Source organism: Nicotiana tomentosiformis, chromosome 2 (assembly GCF_000390325.3).
Source record: "Nicotiana tomentosiformis chromosome 2, ASM39032v3, whole genome shotgun sequence".
NCBI classification, from domain to species: domain Eukaryota; kingdom Viridiplantae; phylum Streptophyta; class Magnoliopsida; order Solanales; family Solanaceae; genus Nicotiana; species Nicotiana tomentosiformis.
Window position 1 is genome coordinate 180,000,867 of NC_090813.1, and position 22,829 is coordinate 180,023,695.

Genomic DNA, 22,829 nt, shown 5'->3' on the forward strand with positions numbered 1-22,829 from the left:
ATAAGTAACAAACCTAACCTTAGGTTGAAAGTAGTGACGAGCTAACACAAGGTCGGGTCCAATACCAATATCCCACAACAGTTCATAACAGCATAATACAAGTAATAAAAGATGTATCTCAGAAGTAAAATGCTCAGCTCATTCAGCGTTCAAGAAAATAGTCATGCTTTTCAAGCATCTTAGTGAAAACCCAATCTTTTACCGAAATGCCAAAAATACGAGTAAGTTTGAAAACTGTAATATTTCCAAATATCCTTTCCACAATAAATAAGATGTTTCATTTTCTTTCCAGATAGCAAGTGTGAAATACCTCTCTATGCCCACATATCAATGTGTGTAAAAAGTCATGAATGATGTGATACCATACAACATGAGAAAAACTGCATCTCTATGCCTGTATGTCATGTGTACATGCCAATGCCATGTTTCTCAGAGATGAATCATGTACTTACACTCTCAGAGTATTTAATCTCATTGTCTCACACTTTCTGCTCATCATGCTCAACCACTCGGTACTGTATATGGCCCATACGACCCAGGGAAGATCCATCCCGAAATATATACATCACTGACCATCAGTCACTCAGTACCGAGAAAGGCCAATCCAGTCCGTGGAGAAGATCCATCTCCTTGCATAAAATGCTTCGGACAAGATCTATGTCCAGGAAAGATCCATCCCTCAATAATATCAACCGCGCTCAGTGGGGGTGTGCAGACTCTGGAGGGGCTCCTACAGCCCAAGCGCTATAATCCGCATGGACAAGTCACGTGCCATATTATCAATATCTGGAATTGCACGGATAACTCACGTGCCGCACGGACAACTCACGTGCAATAATATCAATATCTGGAATCGCACGGACAACTCACGTGCTGCACGGACTACTCACGTGCTATAGTGACAACATCCTCACAAACAGGCCCCCGGCCTCACTCAGTCATCAATCTCTCTGGTACCACTCACGGGCTCACAATGTCATAAAACTAGCTCGACAATAATTATATGATGTATCAATAAATAACTGAGACTGAGATATGATATGAATGCATGAATATGACTGAGTACGAAATATCAATGAAATGAGTGAGATGTCAGTAAGACACGATCACTATGGGTCCAAACAACATCAACATAAAGCCTAAACATGATATCTAGCATGATTGACAGCTCAATTACTTTATCACATGGTGCACGCCCACACGCCCATCACCTAGCATGTGCGTCACCACAACACAAATCACATAACATGTATTTTGGGATTTCATACCCTCAGCACTAAGATTAGAAGAGTTACTTACCTCGAATAACCCAATACCAATGCCGAGTAAGCCAAGCGGTGCTCCAAAGATGCCATATCGCGCATTCCGACCTCCGAACGGCTCGAAACCCAATCCTTGTGATGAAAATTCTCCAAAAGTCGCCTAAACCATGCTCCAAAATCCGAAAATGGGTGAAAAATCGCGAACCCTCGAACTTAAAGGGTTCTGACCAGTCAATCCACATCTGTAGATAGTATTTGCGCACCTTTGCCTCCGCTTGTGCGAGAAAAACATCGCATTTGCGGACTTCACTTGCCTGCCCAGTTTGTGCATCTGCAAGGACACCATCGCATTTGCGAGGCCGCATCTGCGGGAAAGACATCGCAGATGCAAAAATCTTCAGCTTTCAGCCATTTTGCTTCTGCGCCTAAATCGTCGCATTTGCGATCACGCAGGTGCGGAAAAATAGCATCGCACCTGCAACCTCTGCCCTGTTCCTCTCCAACCGCTTCTGTGACTGCCTTGTCGCACCTGCAGCCCACTTTCGCAGGTGCAATCACACCAGAACCAGAAATCTTCAGCAGTGTAACATGAAATGAAAATGATCCGAACCTCGCCTGAAACTCACCCGAGCCATTCGGGACCCCGTCCAAATATACCGACAAGTCCCATAACATAACACGGACCTACTTGAGGCCTCCAATCACACATAACAACATCGAAATGATGAATCTCACCTCAAATCGAAATCCATGAACTTTGAACTTTCAAATTCAATAACTCGTGCCGAAACATAGTAAATCATTCTGGAATGACTTCAAATTTTGCGCACAAGCTCCAAATAACATAACGAAGCTATTCCAATTCCTGGAATCACAATCCGAATCCGCTATCAAAAAGTTCACTCCCGGTCAAACTTTCCAAAAATTCTATTTTGCCATTTCAAGCCAAATTCCACTACGGACCTCCGAATCACAATCCGGACGCGTTCCTAAGTCCAAAATACCCAACGGAGCTAAGAGAACCATCAAAATTTCATTCCGCGTTCAAATTCACAAAAAGTCAAACTTGGTCAACTCTCCCAATTTAAAACTTCGACAATGAAATCCATTCTTCCAATTTGATTCTGAATAACCTGAAAATCAAAACCGATGATTCACATAAGTCATAATACATCATACGGAGCTACTCATGCTCGTAAGCTACTGGGCGAAGTGCAAATGCTCAAAACAACCGGTTGGGTCGTTACATCGAGGCAACACATCTGGCCTCTCTCGTCTCTGATAGGGGGCACTAGTGCCTGCTCAACTGCTCCGTAGAACGTGTTTTCACCATCTGTGAGAGAATAGAAGGTAAAGGTGCAAACTTTGGAATAAATAAATTAATAGCATAAATAATGAAAAATAGTGAAGTTTTTCTAATAATCTGGTAACCTCTCGAAGATAAGAACATACGTCCCTGTATCGATTCACAGGACTCTACTAGGTTAATCATGGCTCGTATAACCTATGAACCTAGGGCTCTGATACCAACTTGTCACGAATCAACATCTCACCAAAGGTCGTGATGGCATCTAACCTTCAAGACTAGGTCATCCAATCACACAATAATATAAAAATAGCAAAACAAGATATAATAAGTCTGAATTAACATAAACATCAGAATAAATCTCCAATGAATAGCTAAAACAACGATACATAAACCGAACTCCCAAAACTAGGTAGTATAGACTTATGAACTCTAAAAACTGAATACAACAAGTGGTCTTAATAGTACAATACTGTCTGAATATATAAATAACAATATGAAATAAGTTAAGGGGACGCCAAGGGTCTTGCGATGGTCATGCAACACTACCTTAAATCCTCTAGATCAATAAATATGCCCACTCCCGCAATCCGCTGCTGCCAACACTCGGATCTGCATAAAAAATATGTAAAAACATAGTATGAGTACATGACAACATGTACTTAGTAAGTATGAAGACTAATCTTGGTGAATTAGTGGCAAGGTTTAAGTCATGTGATACTCACTAATCAAAGAAGTTGTGCAATATACATAATAACTTGCAGCAAGAATATAACAAGATGGATTTCATCAACTCAACAAATCAAGAGATATCAACTCAACATAGGTAAAAACAACCTTAACAACTGAATCATCAGTCAATAATAAAGGCATAGAGTGGCATGTTAAAATTCAACTTAGAAACATATAAAAATGCACAAGGCATAAAGGATTCACTTGCAGGCCAAGCTTCCACCCTTATACTCAACTTTCATCATCCGTCTCCACGTCAAAATCAAATAATATTAGTTGAGGTACCACAATTCGCATATACGCCATCATTAATATAATAATAATAATGATGATGATGTTAATAGATACCAAGTGACTACAGGATCGCTTCCTATGGGGCTTCAGGAATAAATTAAAAGAACACCAGCCCTAACTAGTTACAATCTTATTAGTAGACCCTAAACCACAGTCTTCCTCACAACCCTTTCACGCCTCACCCTCGGCTTAACGGGTCAACTGAGTACCACCGGTTATGGGATACCATAATCAGGATTTTACTCTCAAAATTAATAACTGTCTGGACTATACAGTTCTTAACCTAGTGCACCCTCGGGGTGATATAGTAAAAACTAATAACAAAACATGCCAACAAAGTAGACTAGTATGTCTAAGTTTAACACATAAGTATTTAGCCTATCATTTAGGCTAAATGAATATCTATAGTATATAAACTACAAGAACAGAAATAGTACCTGAGACTGCCGGTTTGTGGCCAAGTAGCCTTTTCTTATTTTTATTTCAAATATAAAATTTTTACAGAGAGAGATTCACAAGAGAGTGAAGAGTGCTGATTTACAAGAGAAGAGAGAGAGAGAGAGAGAGAGAGAGAGAGAGAGAGAGCTATTCTAGAGAGAAGTCAGAGCGCTGGCTAAATCCTGCCTCTCTTAATGAATTCTACCTCCTTATAAAACGGAGTGCCTAACTAAAAAAATAAGAGAAATGGCCGACAAGATTGGCCGACAAAGAAAAGATAAAAAGTAATAAAAACAATCAACACTTAAAACGTTAATTCGTTCAGACCCGCTGCTTTATTAAAGTATCTGGTCCCGTTTGCTTTATTAAAGTCTTTTGTCTTCATTATCCCAATAATTCATTGGTGGAGTCTTTAGTCTCTTTGTCGCGCTGACAACTCTTTTGGATGAGAGGATATGTATTAAAGAAGAGAAGAGTCGCCACCTAACGAGTTTTAAGGTGCGTTAGGGCACCTATTATGCAATTGACTCTATTTGACTAGTCAACGTTACCAAAGATCGGGTAAGAGCTCAAATTACCTCAAAGAGAAAGTGTTAGGCACTCTTCGAGGTCCACAACTGTGGGTCCCAGCCAAACTTAAGACTATGTGGATTATAATTAGGCAATATGAACAAAGAGAGTACGGGTCAAATGAATTTATTAACACAATGAGAAGTAAGGATTACAAGGATATACCTATTAAACCTATATTAGATGTTAAACGAATAAAGAAGAGAAGGGGGGTCCTAAGTTTTTTAGCCTAAAGGATCACCCCTTGCGACATAAATAATACTTTGCAACTCCCTTGAGGTAGGGAGTTACTCATATTATTCAGTGGGCACAGACTATCATCTCCTGCTACCCAATTACTATGTTAAAGTTGTTTACTTAAGCGCTCTAATTCAATTCTAAGTCATGCCCTATGCATGCACTACCCGTCCCATACCTATGGTCCAGGAGGCATTGGACCTCTATTTAGGGTGGTTCTAGACTTAACTTAGGCTGCTCAAAATGATAAAACTAGCCGACATACAAAACAAATTGGACTTCAAATGAGAGCAGTTAAAGGCTCAAGTTAGCCTCCACACTTTGACAACAAATGCACGTAAAATAGGTTCTCACATTGAGCGTTGGACAGTTTCAGAACTGAAGCCAATTAGAAATCATTAAGCCCTATATACATGGTTTCTATGTGACCTTGGGCTCAAATGCGCATATATGACATTACTGCTTCTAGCGGCTTAGACGAGGAAGCAGTAAACCATTTGCTGTTAACGTTGGTTTTAGATACCAATTTTAGAAAGGTGAAATTGTCCTACATACATGATAACTAGTAAATCACATGAATCCTATGGGCATATTTTCTACCCTTACATGCGAATATCAGAGTATACCCGTTCCCCAGTTTCACTATCACCCCAATTGTTTATTACAGAGTTATTACAAACCCAATGATAAACATAATTATAAAATATTATACAAGCAATGACAGTAGGCCACAGCGGGCCCAAAAAGAAATACCCAACATTTCTTGGGCCTTCAACAACTCTCACATAGCATACCCAGATTCCCAACAGGGAACTATATTCATTAGCATAACCCAGAAACCATAGGGGAACTCAAGCCAAACCAAACAGCCATAGATTGACCGATATTACCCAGACATTGAATCACTTAAACCAACCAGTTTACATATTCAGTAGACAGTAGGAAGAAATAGCTGAGTGTCAGAGATAGCTCAGGTCTCAGTAGTAAAGAGAGTGGCTAAAAGACCCCAAATCCTAGTGTGTCAGAGTTCACAAGGGTCTCAAATGGACCCCGAGCAGTGCTCTCACCGGGGGAGGGGGGTCAGTAGTAAGAGTCTTGGTGGCCTTGGCTTTCAGCCGGCCAAGAATGATAGGTTCAGAATAGCACAGGTAATAAATGAGAAGGAGTGGACAATGGTGAAGGGACAAAAGTTGAGTAAATATACTTATAGTTTAAAAAGCAGACATAGCAAAGTTGAGAACACAGAATAGTTAATCAAAAAGGTCAAGAAGATTTAGAAGCAGGTGCCACACTTAGCAAAAATAACACATTGGTAGAAAGCACATTGGGAGTTGGAGGAGAATCAAGTTCCCTGAGATTACAAGATCAACCAGATTATCATACTAAGGTGCATATTATCAAAAAAGTCTAAGTGGGGCACTAACTTAAAAGTTTTAAAGCTTAAAGGTCCAAATTATGCTAAGGATTCGTCACAATATCATAAGAAAGCCATGTTAACTTATATCATGAAGCAAAAAAGTATCAAACATGGTATGGAAACACAAACTAAGATAACCATTCTAAAGGTTTCAAACAGTTACTAAGGATATAGGATTAAGCAAAACAGAGACATGCTGTGAGACACATCAACATGGGAGCATATCATAGTTGATAGAAAAGGTCTTAACATAGATTAGAACACATTACATGTGCAAGTCTGTCATTATAGAGATTCAGAATAGAGTGGGAAAGCTAGCTCATGTCAAATAGCAAACGTAGGCATTCAGGTATTGACATAGTAAACTAGTGCAATTAAGAGGGTTCAAATTATTCAAATTAGGCATAAACATGTCTCAGAACTGGTAGCATTAAGTAAAATTAAATACTAAAGAGGTTTAAAACAAATGCAAAACTAATCAAAGTTGCACACAAAAGTAGCCCAAAAATACAGTAAGCCATGAATTTCATAGGTAAGAATGTGTGAATCATAAACACATAAGAACAAAATTGCAAAGCCAAGTGACTTACCAGTTAAACGGACAATAAGAAAGAACAAATTCCACAATGTTTTTGAGTATCAACAAAGAACAAGAACCCAGAATCGCAATGTGTCAAAGTTTCCAAGGGCTTCAAAAGAACCCCGGGCAGTGCTCGCACCAAGAAAAGGTTGAAAAGTCGAATCCTGGTGGGCTTGGCTTTCAGCCGGCCAAAAATCAAGGTATAGAACAAGAGAACAAGAGAACAATAAAGTGATAGCTCCAATTTTTAGTGAAAATCTAGCGATTAAGGTCCCTCCTAAAGGGGAATGGGGAGGGGTTTATATAGTTGTAGAAATTCGGAAAACAAACAAGGCAATACTATAAAATTAACATAAATAAGGAAAGAAAGTACCACATGCTATCAGTAATGGAACGGGTAAAAGGAAAAGTATAAAATTCCGAACCCTAATTTGACAGAAATCAAGGAATCGACCAAAGGTTTTGGTGAATCAGTTTCATATCGCCTTGCCATGAATGTATATAGACGGAATACCGTCTAGATCTTGAAGATTGAAGACGATTTTTACATGATTCAGGCGTAGTACTTGCCAAAAATAGGCAGGTACTAAGTGATACTGAAAATCATGTAAGTAACACGGAGATGGAGCATATATGGAAGGCAAATTGTAGAGAGATTCCATATTAGAACTGGAGTTGGGAGATTTAGAAGAGGCAACTGCTAGGGTTTGAGAGGAGAAGAGAGAACAAATGAAAGAAAATGGGGCGACGGTCTTTAGGGAAATGGGGATTAGGGTTAGAGGGTTAGGTAATTAAAAAAGGTTAGTTTATTAGGGGTCGTTGATCATTTAAGATCAACGGCCAAGATCGGATAGGGAACGTGCGGGTCAAGTGAACGGGTCTCTGGACGGGTTAATTAGAGGGTTATTTGATTGGGCTGCTGAGGTGAATGGGCTAAGTGTATGGGCCACAATTGGTCCGAAAATTAGCCTAAAAATTATGCCAGTTTTTAAATAGGAGATTAAAAGGGAAATAATTTAATAAAATAGTTAAATAAATATATATTTATGCAAATTAATACTTTGAAACAATAGTAGAAAATTATAAAAAATGTAAGATATTATTTTGACCTTGAATAAAATGACAAATGCAATAAAACATGCAAATATAGGCTATTATTGCAAAATTTTGTAAATAGCTAAAAATACTATTGTAATTATATAAAATGAAATAAAAGTATTTGAAACATGTATTGTAGGTGAAAATAATAATTTTAGATAATTAAGTCATCACAAAATAATTTGGAATAATTAATAATATTCAAGTAATTTAAATGCAAGAAAATCGATTCTAAAGTTCTAAAAATTATGGCAAATTATAGAAAATTCTTGTATAGATTTTTGTAAACTAAATAATAATGCAAAATGATGTTTTGAAAGTATATATATTATTTGAGAAAATATGAGGAAAAAATTGGGTATCAACAACTGCCCCTCTTTACCCAGGAATGATGAAAGAGTTGTCGGGTAAAGAAAATGATGACCAATTTTGGCCGAATTGAGTGAGGAATGATGTGATTTAAAAACTTGGGGGCCGAACCCTGGTTCCTGAGTTGCCTACATATCTATGGTGTTACGGGAATCAGGCCGTGTGTAGTTCTGGATCCAACGATGAGCGAAACCGATGGAGTTGCTATAGGAATGGTCGTATGTTTCGGAAAGGGTTCTTTTGGGTAGGATAGTATCGGATGAATTTATGCGGAGTCATGAATGTGAATTTGAAACGTTACAGATGTATCACCGAGCAAATATCTGAACGGTCATAGAGTAAAAGGCGGGTAATTGATGGTGGTCGGTTATGTTTGAAACAATTTCAAGATGTGAACGTTATGAACGGAAACCGAAGCGAAGATTGCTCCTGTTTGAAGAACGGTTACTTCCTGGGTTACCTGCAAAACTTAAAACATGGCGCATGCAAATATATATGGGTTATTGCGACAATTTAAACGTGATGCAAATTCCCTTTGGACCTTGAAAGTTGTCTTTGGATGGTGAGGATGACGTCCTCAGACCATGATGTCCTGGGCCATGAAGTGTATGACATGGGATTCCCAGGCCATGAAATGATGTCCTCGGGCCATGAGGATGGTGCCTCTGCACTATGACGCCTTTGAATAATGATGTACAATTTTGAGAGATCCTCGGGCCATGGAATGGTGTCTCCCGGCTATGAGGATGATGCCTTCGGACTATGACGCCTTTGGACAAAATGGCGATGTTTCAGCCTATGAAATGCACAGATAGGATGCTTGGGCATATGCAAAGATAAGACAAGACAAGTCTTAGTCTTGTATAAGATGAGGGCAGTGCTTAGCCCTAGGTGAATAGAGGATAGTGCAAGGTTTTAGATAGCGTAGTGGAGATAGTATTTAATCTTATGCAAAGAAAGGTAATTCTTAGCCTTATGCCAAAGAGGGGAGGGGGGGGGGAATGCTTAGTCTCATGCGGGGAAAGGCAATACTTCGCCTTATGCAATTGGGGAGGCAATGCTTAGCCTTATGCGATAAGAGGAGACAATCCTTAGTCTCATGCAGGAAAGGCAATGCTTAGCCTTATGCGATTAGGGAGGCAATACTTAGACTCATGCGAGAAGAGGAGACAAAGCTTAGTCTCATGCAGGAAAGAGGAGACAATGCTTAGTCTCATGCAGGAAAGGCAGTGCTTAGCCTTATGCAATTAGGGAGGCAATGCTTAGCCTTATGCAATAAAAGGAGACAATGCTTAGTCTCATGGAGACCGTGTTTAGTCTTATGCGATTAGGGGAGACAATTCTTAGTCTCATGGAATTAGGGAGGGAATGCTTAGCCTCATGCAAGAAGAGGAGACAACGCTTAGTCTCATGCAGGAAAGGCAGTGCTTAGCCTCATGCAATTAGGGAGGCAATGCTTAGCCTCATGCAATTAGGGAGGCAATGCTTAGTCTCATGCAAGAAGAAGAGACAATGCTTAGTCTCATGCAGGGAAAGGCAGTGCTTAGCCTTATGTAATTAGGGAGGCAATGCTTATCCTCATGCAAAAAGAAGAGACAATGCTTAGTCTCATGCGGGAAAAGGCAGTGCTTAGCCTTATGCAATTGGGGAGGCAATGCTTAGCCTCATGCAAGAAGATGAGACAATGCTTAGTCTCATGCGAAGAAAGGCAATGCTTAGCCTTATGCAATTAGGGAGGCAATGCTTAGCCTCATGCAAGAAGAGGATATAGAGCTTAACCTTATGCAAATGGTGAAAAGGCGGTGAGAAAGTAAAGTATTTCTTAGCTAGAGGTGTCTGCGCTAGGTAATTTGTCGCCATGAAGGTAATGACTTGATGTATCTGCGGATAATGTTATTTTATTGTGCCTGCATCCAAAGAAAAATCGTGAATTTTATGGGGGAAAGGTTGGTTCGTGCTTTTGTCTTCTTGCTCGTCCTTTGCTCCTGTCTTGGGATCCTGTTTAAATTACCCTGGGCAACATCTGGCTGTCATAGAAATAAAATTTTTGAAATATATGCAATGTATTTGATAAATATAGTTATTTGAAATGTAGTAGTATGCGACATCAAATAATTTAGATGAGCCAGTGACTGTGATACATTTTAGAGACATTGCGACCTCCTTGCCTCCCCCTCAAAATTCTGCCCCAGTTTAAATGCATACTTCTGACAATACTTTTGGTTGTTCCGTATATGATGAAGTTGGCTGAACTTGCGATCTTGCCCCAGTTTCTGATCGTAGGAAAAATGAAGATTTTAACAAGATGTGACCGAACCCACATGGCTGCCTACGTATCCCCTCTTAAACGGGAATCAGGTCAAGCGTAGTTCAGTTACATCAAGTGAAGACATGTAAACAATCCTAAACATAGTATCTCTTGACTTCATCCGAGTTGATAAGTTTTAGCCAAATCTTTCCGTCTATTTCGGCAAGTATGAGTGCTCCTCCTGTTAGTACTTGATGAACCATGTAGGGACCTTGCCAGTTGGGTGAGAACTTCCCCTTGGCTTCGTCCTGATGTGGGAAGATCTGCTTTAGCACTAGCTGCCTCGGTATGAATTGTCTTGGTCTAACCTTTTTGTTGAAAGCTCTTGCCATTCTATTCTAGTAGATTTGACCGTGACATACTGCATTTATTCTTTTTACATCGATCAGAGCCAGTTGTTCATATCGGCTCTGTACCCATTCTGCGTCGCTGAGCTCAGCTTCTTGTATGATTCTTATAGAAGGGATTTCTACTTCGGCAAGGATAACCTCTTCCGTACCGTAGACCAGCAGGTAAGGAGTTGCCCTAGTTGATGTGTGAACCGTGGTACGACACCTGGGCAGAGCAAATGGTAGCTTCTTGTACCATTATTTGTAATTGTATACAATTTCCTTATTATTTTCTTGATGTTTTTGTTGGCGGCTTCTATAGCTCCATTCATCTGTGGCCTGTATGCTGTGGAGTTATTATGCTTGATCTTGAAAGTTTCACACATGGCCTTCATTAAACCATTGTTGAGATTGGCGGCGTTGTAGGTGATGATTGTCTCTAGTACTCCAAACCGACAAACAATGCAATCCCGAAAAAACTCTGTGACGACCTTCTTAGTTACAACTTTATAAGATGTGGCCTTAACCCACTAGAATGAACCTATGCCCATTTGAAGCAGCGGGTTCGATTGGACTGATGACATCCATGCCCCAAGCGGAGAAAGGCCAGGGTGCACTAGTTGCATTGAGTTCATTGGGTGGCACTCGTATCATATCAGCATGTATCTGGCATTGGTGAGACTTATGGACATACTTGATGCAGTCTGTTTCCATAGTCATCCGGAAATATCCTGCTCTTAGTATTTTCTTGGCTAAGACAAAGCCATTTATGTGCGGTCCGCAAGTTCCGGCATGTATTTCCTCGAGCAATCTGGATGCTTCCTTGGCATTGACACACCGTAATAATCCCAGGTCTGGAGTCATTCTGTACAGAATTCCTCTGCTTTGAAAGAAATGGTTGGCTAACCTTCGGAGTGTGCACTTCTGAGTATGAGTTGCATGTTCTAAATACTCTCCCTTTGCCAAGTATTCTTTGATGTCGTGGAACCAAGGATTCCCGTCACTTTCTTCTTCAACATGAGCACAATAAGCCGGTTGTTTATGAATTCCTATTGGGATAGGATCGATGAAGTTCTTGTCTGGGTGTTGTATCATGGAAGACAAAGTGACCAATGCATCTGCGAACTCATTTTGAATCCTCGGAATATGTTTAAACTCTATCTTTGTGAACCTCTTGATCAGCTCTCGTATACAGTACATATATGGTAATATTTTGGTGTTCTTGGTATCCCATTCTCCTAAAACCTGATGCACTAAAAGATCGGAATCTCCAATCACCAGCAACTCCTGAACATTCATGTCAATGGCCAACCTGAGTCCCAAGATGCAAGCCTCATATTTTGCCATATTGTTGGTATAGGGAAACCTGAGTTTTGCAGATACCAGATAGTGTTGGCCAATTTTTGATACTAAGACAGCTCCGATACCCTCTCCTTTGAAGTTTGCAGCTCCGTTGAAGAACATTCTCCAACCATCATATGCTTCGGTTATATCTTCTCCTACGAATGACACCTCTTCGTCGGGAAAATACGTTTTCAATGGTTCGTATTCTCCGTCCACAGGATTTTCTGCCAAATGATCTGCCAATGCTTGCCCTTTTACCGCCTTCTGAGTTACATAGATGATGCCAAATTCACTCAGCAATATCTGTCATTTTGCTAACTTTCCCGTAGGCATGGGTTTCTGGAAGATGTATTTCAGCGGATCCATCCTTGATATGAGATATGTGGTGTATGCACAGAAATAACGCCTCAAATTTTGAGCTATCCATGTTAAAGCGCAACAGGTGCGCTCCGGCAAAGAGTATCGAGCTTCGTAAGGTGTGAATTTCTTGCTCAAATAATATATTGCCTGCTCCTTTCTTCCAGTTTCATCATGTTGTCCCAAAACGCAATCGAAAGCTCCATCCATTACAGACAAATAAAGCAGAAGTGGTCTTTCTGGCTCTGGTGGGACCAGAACGGGCGGTTTTGATAAATACTCCTTGATTTTGTCAAAGGCTTTCTGACATTTTTCAGTCCAACTTGTTGCAGAATCTTTTTTAAGCATTTTGAAGATCGGTTCACATATCACAGTTGATTGTGCTATGAAACGGCTGATGTAGTTGAGACGCCCTAAGAAGCTCATCACATCTTTCTTATTCTTCGGCGGTGGCAAGTCCTGGATAGCTTTGATCTTTGACGGGTCCAATTCAATCCCTCGTTGACTGACGATGTATCCTAGCAATTTTCCGGCAGGGACTCCGAAGGCACACTTTACAGGATTCAGTTTCAGATTGTAACTTCGAAGCCGATCAAAGAATTTCCTCAAGTCTGCTATATGATTTGTGCTTCTTCCGGATTTGATGATGATGTCATCCACGTATACCTCTATTTCCTTATGTATCATGTCGTGGAAAATGGTTGTCATGGCTCTCATGTAAGTGGCTCCAGCATTCTTCAAACCAAACGGCATCAGTTTATAGCAGTATATTCCCCATGGTGTGATAAAGGCTATCTTTTCGGCATCCTCTTCATCCATCCAGATCTGTTGATACCCCGCGAAGCAATCCACAAAGGACTGGAGTTCATGCTTGGAACAGTTGTCAATCCGTATATGTATATTGGGCAATGGGAAATCATCTTTGGGACTCGCCCTGTTTAAATCTAGGTAATCAACACACACTCTGACTTTCCCATCTTTCTTCGGAGCCGACACAATGGTTGCCAACCAAGTCGGATATTCAACCACTCTGAGAACCTTGGCTTTGATTTGCTTGGTGACCTCCTCTTTAATCTTCAAACTCATATCCGGGTTGAATTTTCTGAGCTTCTATTTTACCGGTGGACACATGGGATTGGTAGGTAACTTGTGAGCTACAATGGATGTGCTCAAACCCATCATATCATCATACGACTATACAAAGATATCTTCATATTCTTTTAGGAATCTGATGTACTCTTCTTTCTCTGACGGTGATAGATGAATGCTTATGCGTGTTTCCTTGACCAATTCAGAATCCCCTAAGTTAACTGCTTCAGTTTCGTCAAAATTGGACTTTGGCTTATTTTCAAAAAATTTCACTTCTCTGACGATTTCCTCAGGTATCGTATTATCTTCCAGGTCTTCTGAATCATTATCCTTATGTTGCATTGTCTCATTATATGTCACAATCACAGGTTCATCGGGATAGATAATAATAATGCTGTAAAAAGAGAAAATATAGAGAATAATAGTAAATACGAAAAGTAGCAATGCATTAATTGAAATCTTTAAAACATTAACAAATGCGGCTCGATGACTCGAGCAATTATTTCAAAGCAAAATACTGAAAATGTCTCAAATGCTTAAAAATAATTGATGTTAATCTGCCAAGCTACCCAGAAACTCGACGGGCCTGGGATGGTGAAACAGTGAAGTTCTTGAGAAGTTGTCAGTATGCACAAACCAACCTTTGGGAATGGGAATAATCTAAAGAAAGAAAAAGCAAAAGGTAACCAAGTTAGTAAGGAATATTAAAAGAATATTTGCGATATTAAAAGATATTTTACAAAGTCATGTAATAATTCAAGTCCTAATTTGGGGACCTCACTGTGCCCGAGGTAGGCTTAAGCGACACGTAGACTTGGACAAAATTGATGCCAACATTTGCGTCATTTCATTAATGCCAAAACTTTTTACGCAATAATGATCAACATATTGGCATATTTTTCTCCAAGTAATGCACATAGTATGATAACGTCCATTAGGATTGTGGAAATCCCGTCGGACTTTGGACGAGGTTCATCTTAGCGAGTTGTTACGTTAATAACGCTTCAACCCGTACTAGGTTTAGCATGATGCATGTACATTTTAAGTTGGAGTAGGGTTTCTAGAATGGTCTAGACTAGTACTCCCAAGTGGACAACTTGAGAGGGAAAGGCACGGGACCGTCGATTGCACCGCTGATCGACTAATCTACCGTAAATAAGCCTTTCCGATTTAAAAAGGTAATTTTCGGAAGAGCGCGGACACTCATCAAGTGCCGCTATGATAATATTTGGCACGAGTGGGGTATGATGTGGAGCATGCATTATGCAGCAATAATAACACGTTGTCAAGTATTTGCATGATATGTAAAAGCAGTAAATAATATAGCAAAGGTAAACATGGAAAGAATATAGAAGAAAGACAAAAGGAAGGAGGCAGTTTAGTTCGTGAATATAATAAGGCAGATATGAGAATAGGGATGGGAGAGGCATGATATGGCAGTCTTAGACAAGATAAAATGAAGAGTGTTCATAGCAAATAAAGGTGAACGGGAAAAGGATGTGCATGTCATAACAGATTTAAACAAATAAAGGTGAACGAGGAAGGGATGTGCATGTCATAACAAATTTAAACAAATAAAGGTGAATAGGGGAAATGATATGTATGTAATAGCAAATTTAAACAAATAAAGGTGAAGAAGAGATGTGCATGTAATAAAGAAAGTAATCCACGTAAGTCAAGTTTATTGTGGTAAGAGCCTAAATGTATCCTCAGCAGAGTCGCCATATTGCCGCGCCCTATTTTCTCACGAAAGCAGGTTTCGACGTCGTGAGAACTCTTTTGGATGGGAGGATTGGTATTAAAGAAGAGAATAGTCGCCACCTAACAGTTTTTAAGGTGCGTTAGGGCACCTATTATGCAAATGACTTTGTTTGACTAGTCAGTGTCACCAAAGATCGGGTAAGGGCTCAAATTACCTCAAAGAAAAGGTGGTAGGAACTTTTCGAGGTCTATAACTGTGGGTCCCGACCGAACTTAAGAGTATATGGATTATAATTAGGCAAGATAAACAAAGAGAGTACATGTCAAATAAATTTATTAACATAATGAGAAGTATGGATTGCAAGGATATAACTATTAAACCTATATTAGATGTTAAACGAATAAAGAAGAGAAGGGGGCTCCTAAGTTGTTTAGCAAAAAAGGTCATCCCGTGAAACATAAATAATACTTCGAAACTCCCTTGAGGTAGGGAGTTGCTCATATTATTCAGCGGGCACAGACTATCATCTCCTGCTACCCGATTACTATGTTAAAGTTGTTTACCTAAGCGCTCTAATTCAATTCTAAGTCGTGCCCTATGCGTGCACTACCCGTCCCATACCTATGGTCCAGGAGGCATTGGACCTCTATTTAGGGTGGTTCTAGACTTAACTTAGGCTGTTCAAAATGATAAAACTAGCCGACATACAAAACAAATTGGACTTCAAATGAGAGCAGCTAAAGGCTTAAGTTAGCCACCACACTTTGACAACAAATGCACGTAAAATAGGTTTTCACATTGAGCGTTGGACAGTTTCAGAACTGAAGCCAATTAGAAATCATTAAGCCCTATAGACATGGTTTCTGTGTGACCTTGGGCTCAAACGCACATATATGACATTACTGCTTCTAGCGGCTTAGACGAGGAAGCAGTAAACCATTTGCTGTTAACGCTGGTTTTAGATACCAATTTTAGAAAGGTGAAATTGTCCTACATACATGATATCTAATAGTGGCATATTTAAGAAATTAAAAATAATTCTGGGAACCCAGCCTTGACAAGGGGATAAACAATATTAAGCGAATGACAGTATCATATAGGCAAGATCTCTAACAATTGACAATCGAACCTTGATTTTATAACACTTTACCTCTATGAGCAGGTTATCTAGGCGGAGCAATAACAATAACAGTAGCTAATTGATTAGTCAAGGCCCTATAGGCATGATTTCTAGGTGAAAATAGAACATAAGCTAGTGAGATCCTATAGGCAGGTTATCTAATGAATATGCTACAATCATACAAATCGAAAGAAAGTTCACTGGCATTTATTTCCCGTATGCTTTCTAGTAGCACATAGCAGTAGAATAAATAGAGGGTTTACACTCATGCTTTGATGGTAGGCAAGTTATGTGAGTATGTGAGTTTCCTAAAGGCATGATTTCTACCAGTGGAAGTTAAATGGCATATACAGCAAGTCGGATAATAAGTAAATCACATGAATCCTATGTGCATGTTTTCTACCCTTGCATGCGAATATCAGAGTATACCCATTCCCCAATTTCACTATCACCCCAATTGTTCATTACAGAGTTATTACAGACCCAATGATAAACGTAATTACAAAAGATTATACAAGCAATGACAGTAGGTCACAACGGGCCCAAAAGGAAATACCCAGCATTGCCTGGGCCTTCAACAACTCTCACATAGCATACCAAGATTTCCAACAGGGAACTATATTCATCAGCACAACCCAGAAGCCATAGGAGAACTCAAGCCAAACAAAATAGCCATATATTGACTAATATTACCCAGACATTGAATCACTTAAACCAACCAGTTTACATATTCAGTAGACAGTAGGAAGAAATAGCTGAGTGTCAGAGATAGCTCGGGTCTCAGTAGTAAAGAGAGTGGCTAAAAGACCCCAAATCCTAGTGTGTCAGAGTTCACAAGGGTCTCAAATGGACCCCGAGCAGTGCTCGCACTAGGGGGGTCAGTAGTAAGAGTCTTGGTGGCTTTGGCTTTTAGCCGACCAAGAATGATAGGTTCAGAATAGCATAGGTAACAAATGAGAGGGAGTGGACAGTGGTGAAGGGACAGAAGTTGTATACTTATAGTTTAGAAAGCAGACATAGCAAAGTTGAGAACAGAGAATAGTTAATCAAAAAGGTCAAGAAGATTTAGAAGCAGGTGCAACACTTAGCAAAAATAACACATTGGCAGAAAGCACATTGGGAGTTGGAGGAGAATCAAGTTCCCTGATATTACAAGATCAACCAGATTATCATACTAAGGTGCATATTATCAAACAAGTCTAAGTGGGGCACTAACTTAAAAGGTTTAAATCTTAAAGGTCCAAATTATGCTAAGGATTTATCACAATATCATAAGACAGTCATGTTAACTTATATCATGAAGCAGAAAAGTATCAAACATGGTATGGAAACACAAACTAAGATAACCATTCTAAAGGTTTCAAACAGTTACTAAGGATATAGGATTTAGCAAAATAGAGACATGCTGTGAGACACATCAACAGGGGAGCAGATCATAGTTGATAGAAAAGATCTTAACATAGATTAGAACACATTACATGTGCAAGTCTGTCATTACAGAGATTCAGAATAGAGTGGGAAAGCTAGCTCATGTCAAATAGCAAATGTAGGCATTCAGGTATTGACATAGTAAACTAATGCACTTAAGAGGGTTCAAATTATTCAAATTAGGCATAAACATGCCTCAGAACTAGCAGCATTAGGTAAAATTAAATACTAAAGAGGTTCAAAACAAATGAAAAACTAATCAAAGTTGCACACAAAGTAGCCCAAAAACACATTAAGCCATGAATTTCAGAGGTAAGAATGTGCGAATCATAAACACATAAGAACGAAATTGCACTTCAGGCTTCACACGGTGTTTCAGGTGCTCATGGGTCTCAAAATACCCGTACCGCACAGTTCCCACATCCATGTCAGCATAGGGGTTGCTTTGAGTATGGAGATACCATCCACATGGTGAGAGATTGTCGTAGACTCCGGACATATGTGTCACAGTGGGGTATTCAGGCGAGTAGAGGGCGCCCAAGAGGGGGAGACCCGGCCCGTTGATGTGTTTCATATAGTAGGCTTGAGGCCGCTGCGCCAGATGATTTCATACAAGTATGCTTTTGATTTGTTACAGAGGGGCACTATTTGTATTTTGTTTCGGTTCTGCTTATCGGGGCGAGTTCCCTTATTTGTTACTTCATTTATGGTTGAGTTTTATGATTAGTACTCTGCTTACGCGTTTACCCCTGTTGGGAGATTCTATGAATGGCATCCCGTGTCTATCGTTTGTTTTTATTCATTATTGAGAGTTACGAGGCTAGAAGTGAATTCCTGTTTTCTATTATGGTAGGTTTGATGTGATTCCTGAATAATTTGGTTACGATTTGTGATTTGATACTCTACCGGGGTGAGAGTTTAGTAAGTGTTGTGATTTGATTGGCAAAATTGAGTTAGTAGAAGATTTCCATTGGTATGATGTGTATTCGACTTGTGATTCAGAGTTGAGGGTGAGATCCTCGCGATTCCATGTGATTTGATATGTTTGAGCCGGGCTGCGTGGCGCGGTGGAAGTTATATCAGGTTGAGATTCTTGTGAATTGTTCATATAATTCAAATTTTCCTTTTAAATTGATTTGTATGATGGTACTCATAGAGAGTTGTGCCTGTCGGGCTTGTTTGACATTCTCTTATGTGTTTCTCTTTACATATTTAGTCATTTTTCGTTCTGTGCTTCTTGAGTTTTAGCTTGCGAGGTGTGTGCCCGGTGGTGTTTGTTGTGACTCGTTGATTCGGATGTATAGTTAAGAGGTCTTCATGTTTCTTGCATCTTTGTCAGTGTTGTGGAGGTTTGAAACAGGGTTCTAACGGATATGAGGCTAATTGCCGGTGCTGGTTTTGATTACGGGCAGCTATTGTGATCAGAAATATTATTATGGGCCTATGTGTGGCGTGTCATGTTGAGTGGTCGTACCTTGTGGGGGTAGGAATGAGTTGTTGCAGCTGGTTGAGACTGATACCGGGTGTGGATTTAGAATCGGTTCTTTTGGAGATGAACGGAAGGTGAGAATTTTGACTCAAAGGCTTATCGGTGTTGGTAGAAAGGATAAATTATAGTTGAGATGGTGTCGTCAGGCTTATGTGGATTGGGGTGACGTGGGGTCACCCACGGGTGTATGTTGGATATGTGCATCCAGTGATTTGAACACGTCGAGGCGATTCTTGGCACGTTCGAGGACGAACATTTGTTTAAGAGGGAAAGGATACAACGACCCGCCCGTCCGTTTTGAGAATTTAAGTCATGTTCGGCGGCATAAGGTCTTGAACAGCTTCATATTATGTGTATTGACTTGCATGCGTGGTTGAATTCAGTTACCGGATGATTCGGAGTCAAATCGGAAGAAGGATTCAAGTTTTGGAAGCTTAAGCAGTAAGAGTTAATCGGAATTTGACTTTTGTGTGAACGGCTCTGGAATGGATTTTGGATGATTTCAACAATTTCGTATGGTGATTTTGGACTTAGGCGTACGTCCGGATTTGGATTTGGAGGTCCATAGGGTGATTTGAAGCATTTCGGCGAAAATTGGAAAAGTTGAAGTTTTGAAGGTTGAGAGGTTTAACCAATAGTTGACTTTGGTGATATCGGGGTCGGAATTCGATTCCGAGAGTTGGAACAGCTCCGTTATGTCATTTGGGATTTGCTTGCAAATTTTGACGTCATTCCGAGTTGATTTGTTAGGTTTCGGCGCGCGTTTTAGATATTGGAAGATTTAAAAGTTCATAAGTTTGATTCATGGTCCGATTCTTAGTTTCGACGTTATTTGATGTAATTTGAAACCTCGAGCGAGTCCGTATTAGGTTATAGAACTTGTTTTTCTGTTTAGACGGGGTCCCGGGGGCATCGGGTGTATTTCAGATGGGCTACGGGCCATTTCCTTCTATTTTTGGACTGCTGTTTTCTGTCATCTGGTTTCCTTAATCGCGTTTGCGTCACTTCCTCCGTGTTCGCGTAGTGTAATTTTGGAGGATGAATTATTTGTTCTCCGCATTCGCATAATTCCTTCCGCGATTGCGGAAGCCTGCCTTCCCCTTCTTCGCGTTCGCATCCGCTCCATCGCGTTCGCGTAGTAGAAACTAGGAGCTGGGAGCTAGTGACCATTTCCTCTACGCGTTCACACTGCTCTATCCGCGAATGCGTAAGTGTGCTTTCCCCTCCTTCGCTTTCGCGTAGCCCAGTTCCTGGGCCATTATTTTCCTTCGTCGCGATCGTACATGCTTGTTCGCGATTGCACAACACCAATTCCGGGCAGTAGCCATTTCCTCTTCGCGATCGCAGCTCCTCTTCCGCGATCGCGATGTACAAACACTTGGGCAGTAGAATATATTTTCCAAATCGAGGGTTAGGCCATTTTAATCATATCTTGACTTGTAGAGCTCGATTTTGAGCTATTCTTTGTGGGGTTTTTCAAGCAAATCGATTGGGTAAGTGTTCTTCACCTAGAATTTATTATATTCCATAATTTTATCTTTATTTTTATCATTTAATTTGTATTTTGAGTTGAGGAAAATGGTGGTTTTTGAAGAAAAGTTTCAAAATGAAAAATCATGATTTGAGGGACAAATTGGTATCGGAATTTGATAATTTTAGTATGGTTAAACTCGTATTGGAACGGGTGTTCGGGTTTTGTGAAATTTGTCGGGTTTCGAGGTGCGGGCCCGGGGGTCGATTTTTAGATTTTGATAAAGATTGAGGATTTATGATCCGGAATAGTTTCTTATGAGTTTTATTTGTGATTTGAAGTTATTTTGGTTAGATTTGAGACGTCCAGAGGCCATTTCACCCAAGAAGTTCATTTTTGAGTATCGGCCCGTCTTCTTTGAGGTAAGTATCTTGCCTAACTTCGTGTGGAGGAACTACCCCTTAGGATTTGAGTCTCTATGCTAATTGTAGTCCGTGTATGCGAGGTGACGAGTACGTGTTCGGATTTATTTGTGGAAAGTTGGCCTTTTAGGGTTCTTAGGTTCTTGTATTTACTGAATATGCAATTGTTTTGTTATGAATACGTTTCTTAATTACTGGTTTCACCTCTACCTGCTTTAATTAGAGTTAATTGCTTCATGATTCACTCTTGTTGTTTATTTGATTCATCTGTGCCTTAACTGAAATTGTTATCTCTTCTATTATCATGTTATCTTTCCCCTAACTGCTTATCTTTATTTGAAGTTATAATTATCTCTTTTGTAATTGCTCATCCTTAATTGAGACTATGATTATCTTTCTGCTGCTTATCCTTAATTAAATTTGTTGTCTCTTTTGTAATTTCCCGACCTTAAAAAAAGTTTAGATATCCTATATCCTAGTTGACTTATCCTTATTTGGAATCATTCGACTTGTGTTAGCTCCTTTGTTGTTGAATTGTACATTGTGGGCCGTTCTTACATATTATTTCCTTCCTTGTTGAGATGTTCTTATTATGACTAGCATTCTCTATTGTGACTACTCCTTTGAATTTGTTCCTCCATTTCTTTGAGTTCTAGAATTTCTGAGTTGACTTATTTGTTGTACCCTTGCATTATTGTCATTGTTATTGTTGTACTTATTATTGTGACGCACGAGGTTTCTATCGTGCGGTTGTTGTTATTGTGATGCACGAGGTTTCTGTCGTGCGGTTGTTGTTATTGTGACGCATGAGGTTTCTGCCGTGCGAGTGTTATTGGGTTGCACGAGGTTTCTTCCATACTATTGTTACTATTGATATTTGCACATGCGACGTGACAAGGTGGGATATATATATGTGTATATATATATATATATATATATATATAAAATAATTACTTTTGTTCCTTGGTTTATGTCTAAATATGTTCATAATTATATTTTAGTATTAGAAAGAGATTATAAGCTCACGAGTGGAGAAATTACCAATCAGTGTTTCCACCACAACAATCTTTTGAAATAAGAGAAAACGATAAAGTAGTATATTTCACTGCTTTTTCTAAATTATTTGAAAATGATACTGCTGTTATAACTCCTAAAAATTTGAATACTATGCTCATACAGAATAACTATACTAATATTAATGTTAGTATTTTGGGTGAACAAATAGTTTCCATACATGAAAGATTGTACAAGCCGATAACTGAAGTCCAAAAATTGTTGAAAAAGATACTAAAGGTAAAGAGCAAATCGCTACTACTAGTATCCAACCCCCTCCTGAGGTCAAAGATTTTAAGATTAATTATCTTGAAAACCTTGAACAATTATTGGAAAAGAAATTTGGAGAATTTAGAGTTAGCCCTCTAAATTTAGAGCATTTATCTGATGAAGATAAGAGACTACGAGTCTCGG

At 39.6% G+C, this 22,829-nt stretch overlaps 1 protein-coding gene across 1 annotated transcript in view; it reads right to left on the bottom strand.

The window, feature by feature from the left end:
• Nucleotides 1–12,404, bottom strand: part of LOC138906187 (uncharacterized) — a 61,841-nt gene extending 49,437 nt beyond the window's left edge. Inside the window, exon 1 of the mRNA XM_070194712.1 lies at nucleotides 11,904–12,404. Coding sequence (XP_070050813.1) covers nucleotides 11,904–12,404 — 501 coding nt within the window. The remainder of the gene's footprint in view (nucleotides 1–11,903) is intronic.
• Between the last annotated feature and the right edge of the window lie 10,425 nt (nucleotides 12,405–22,829).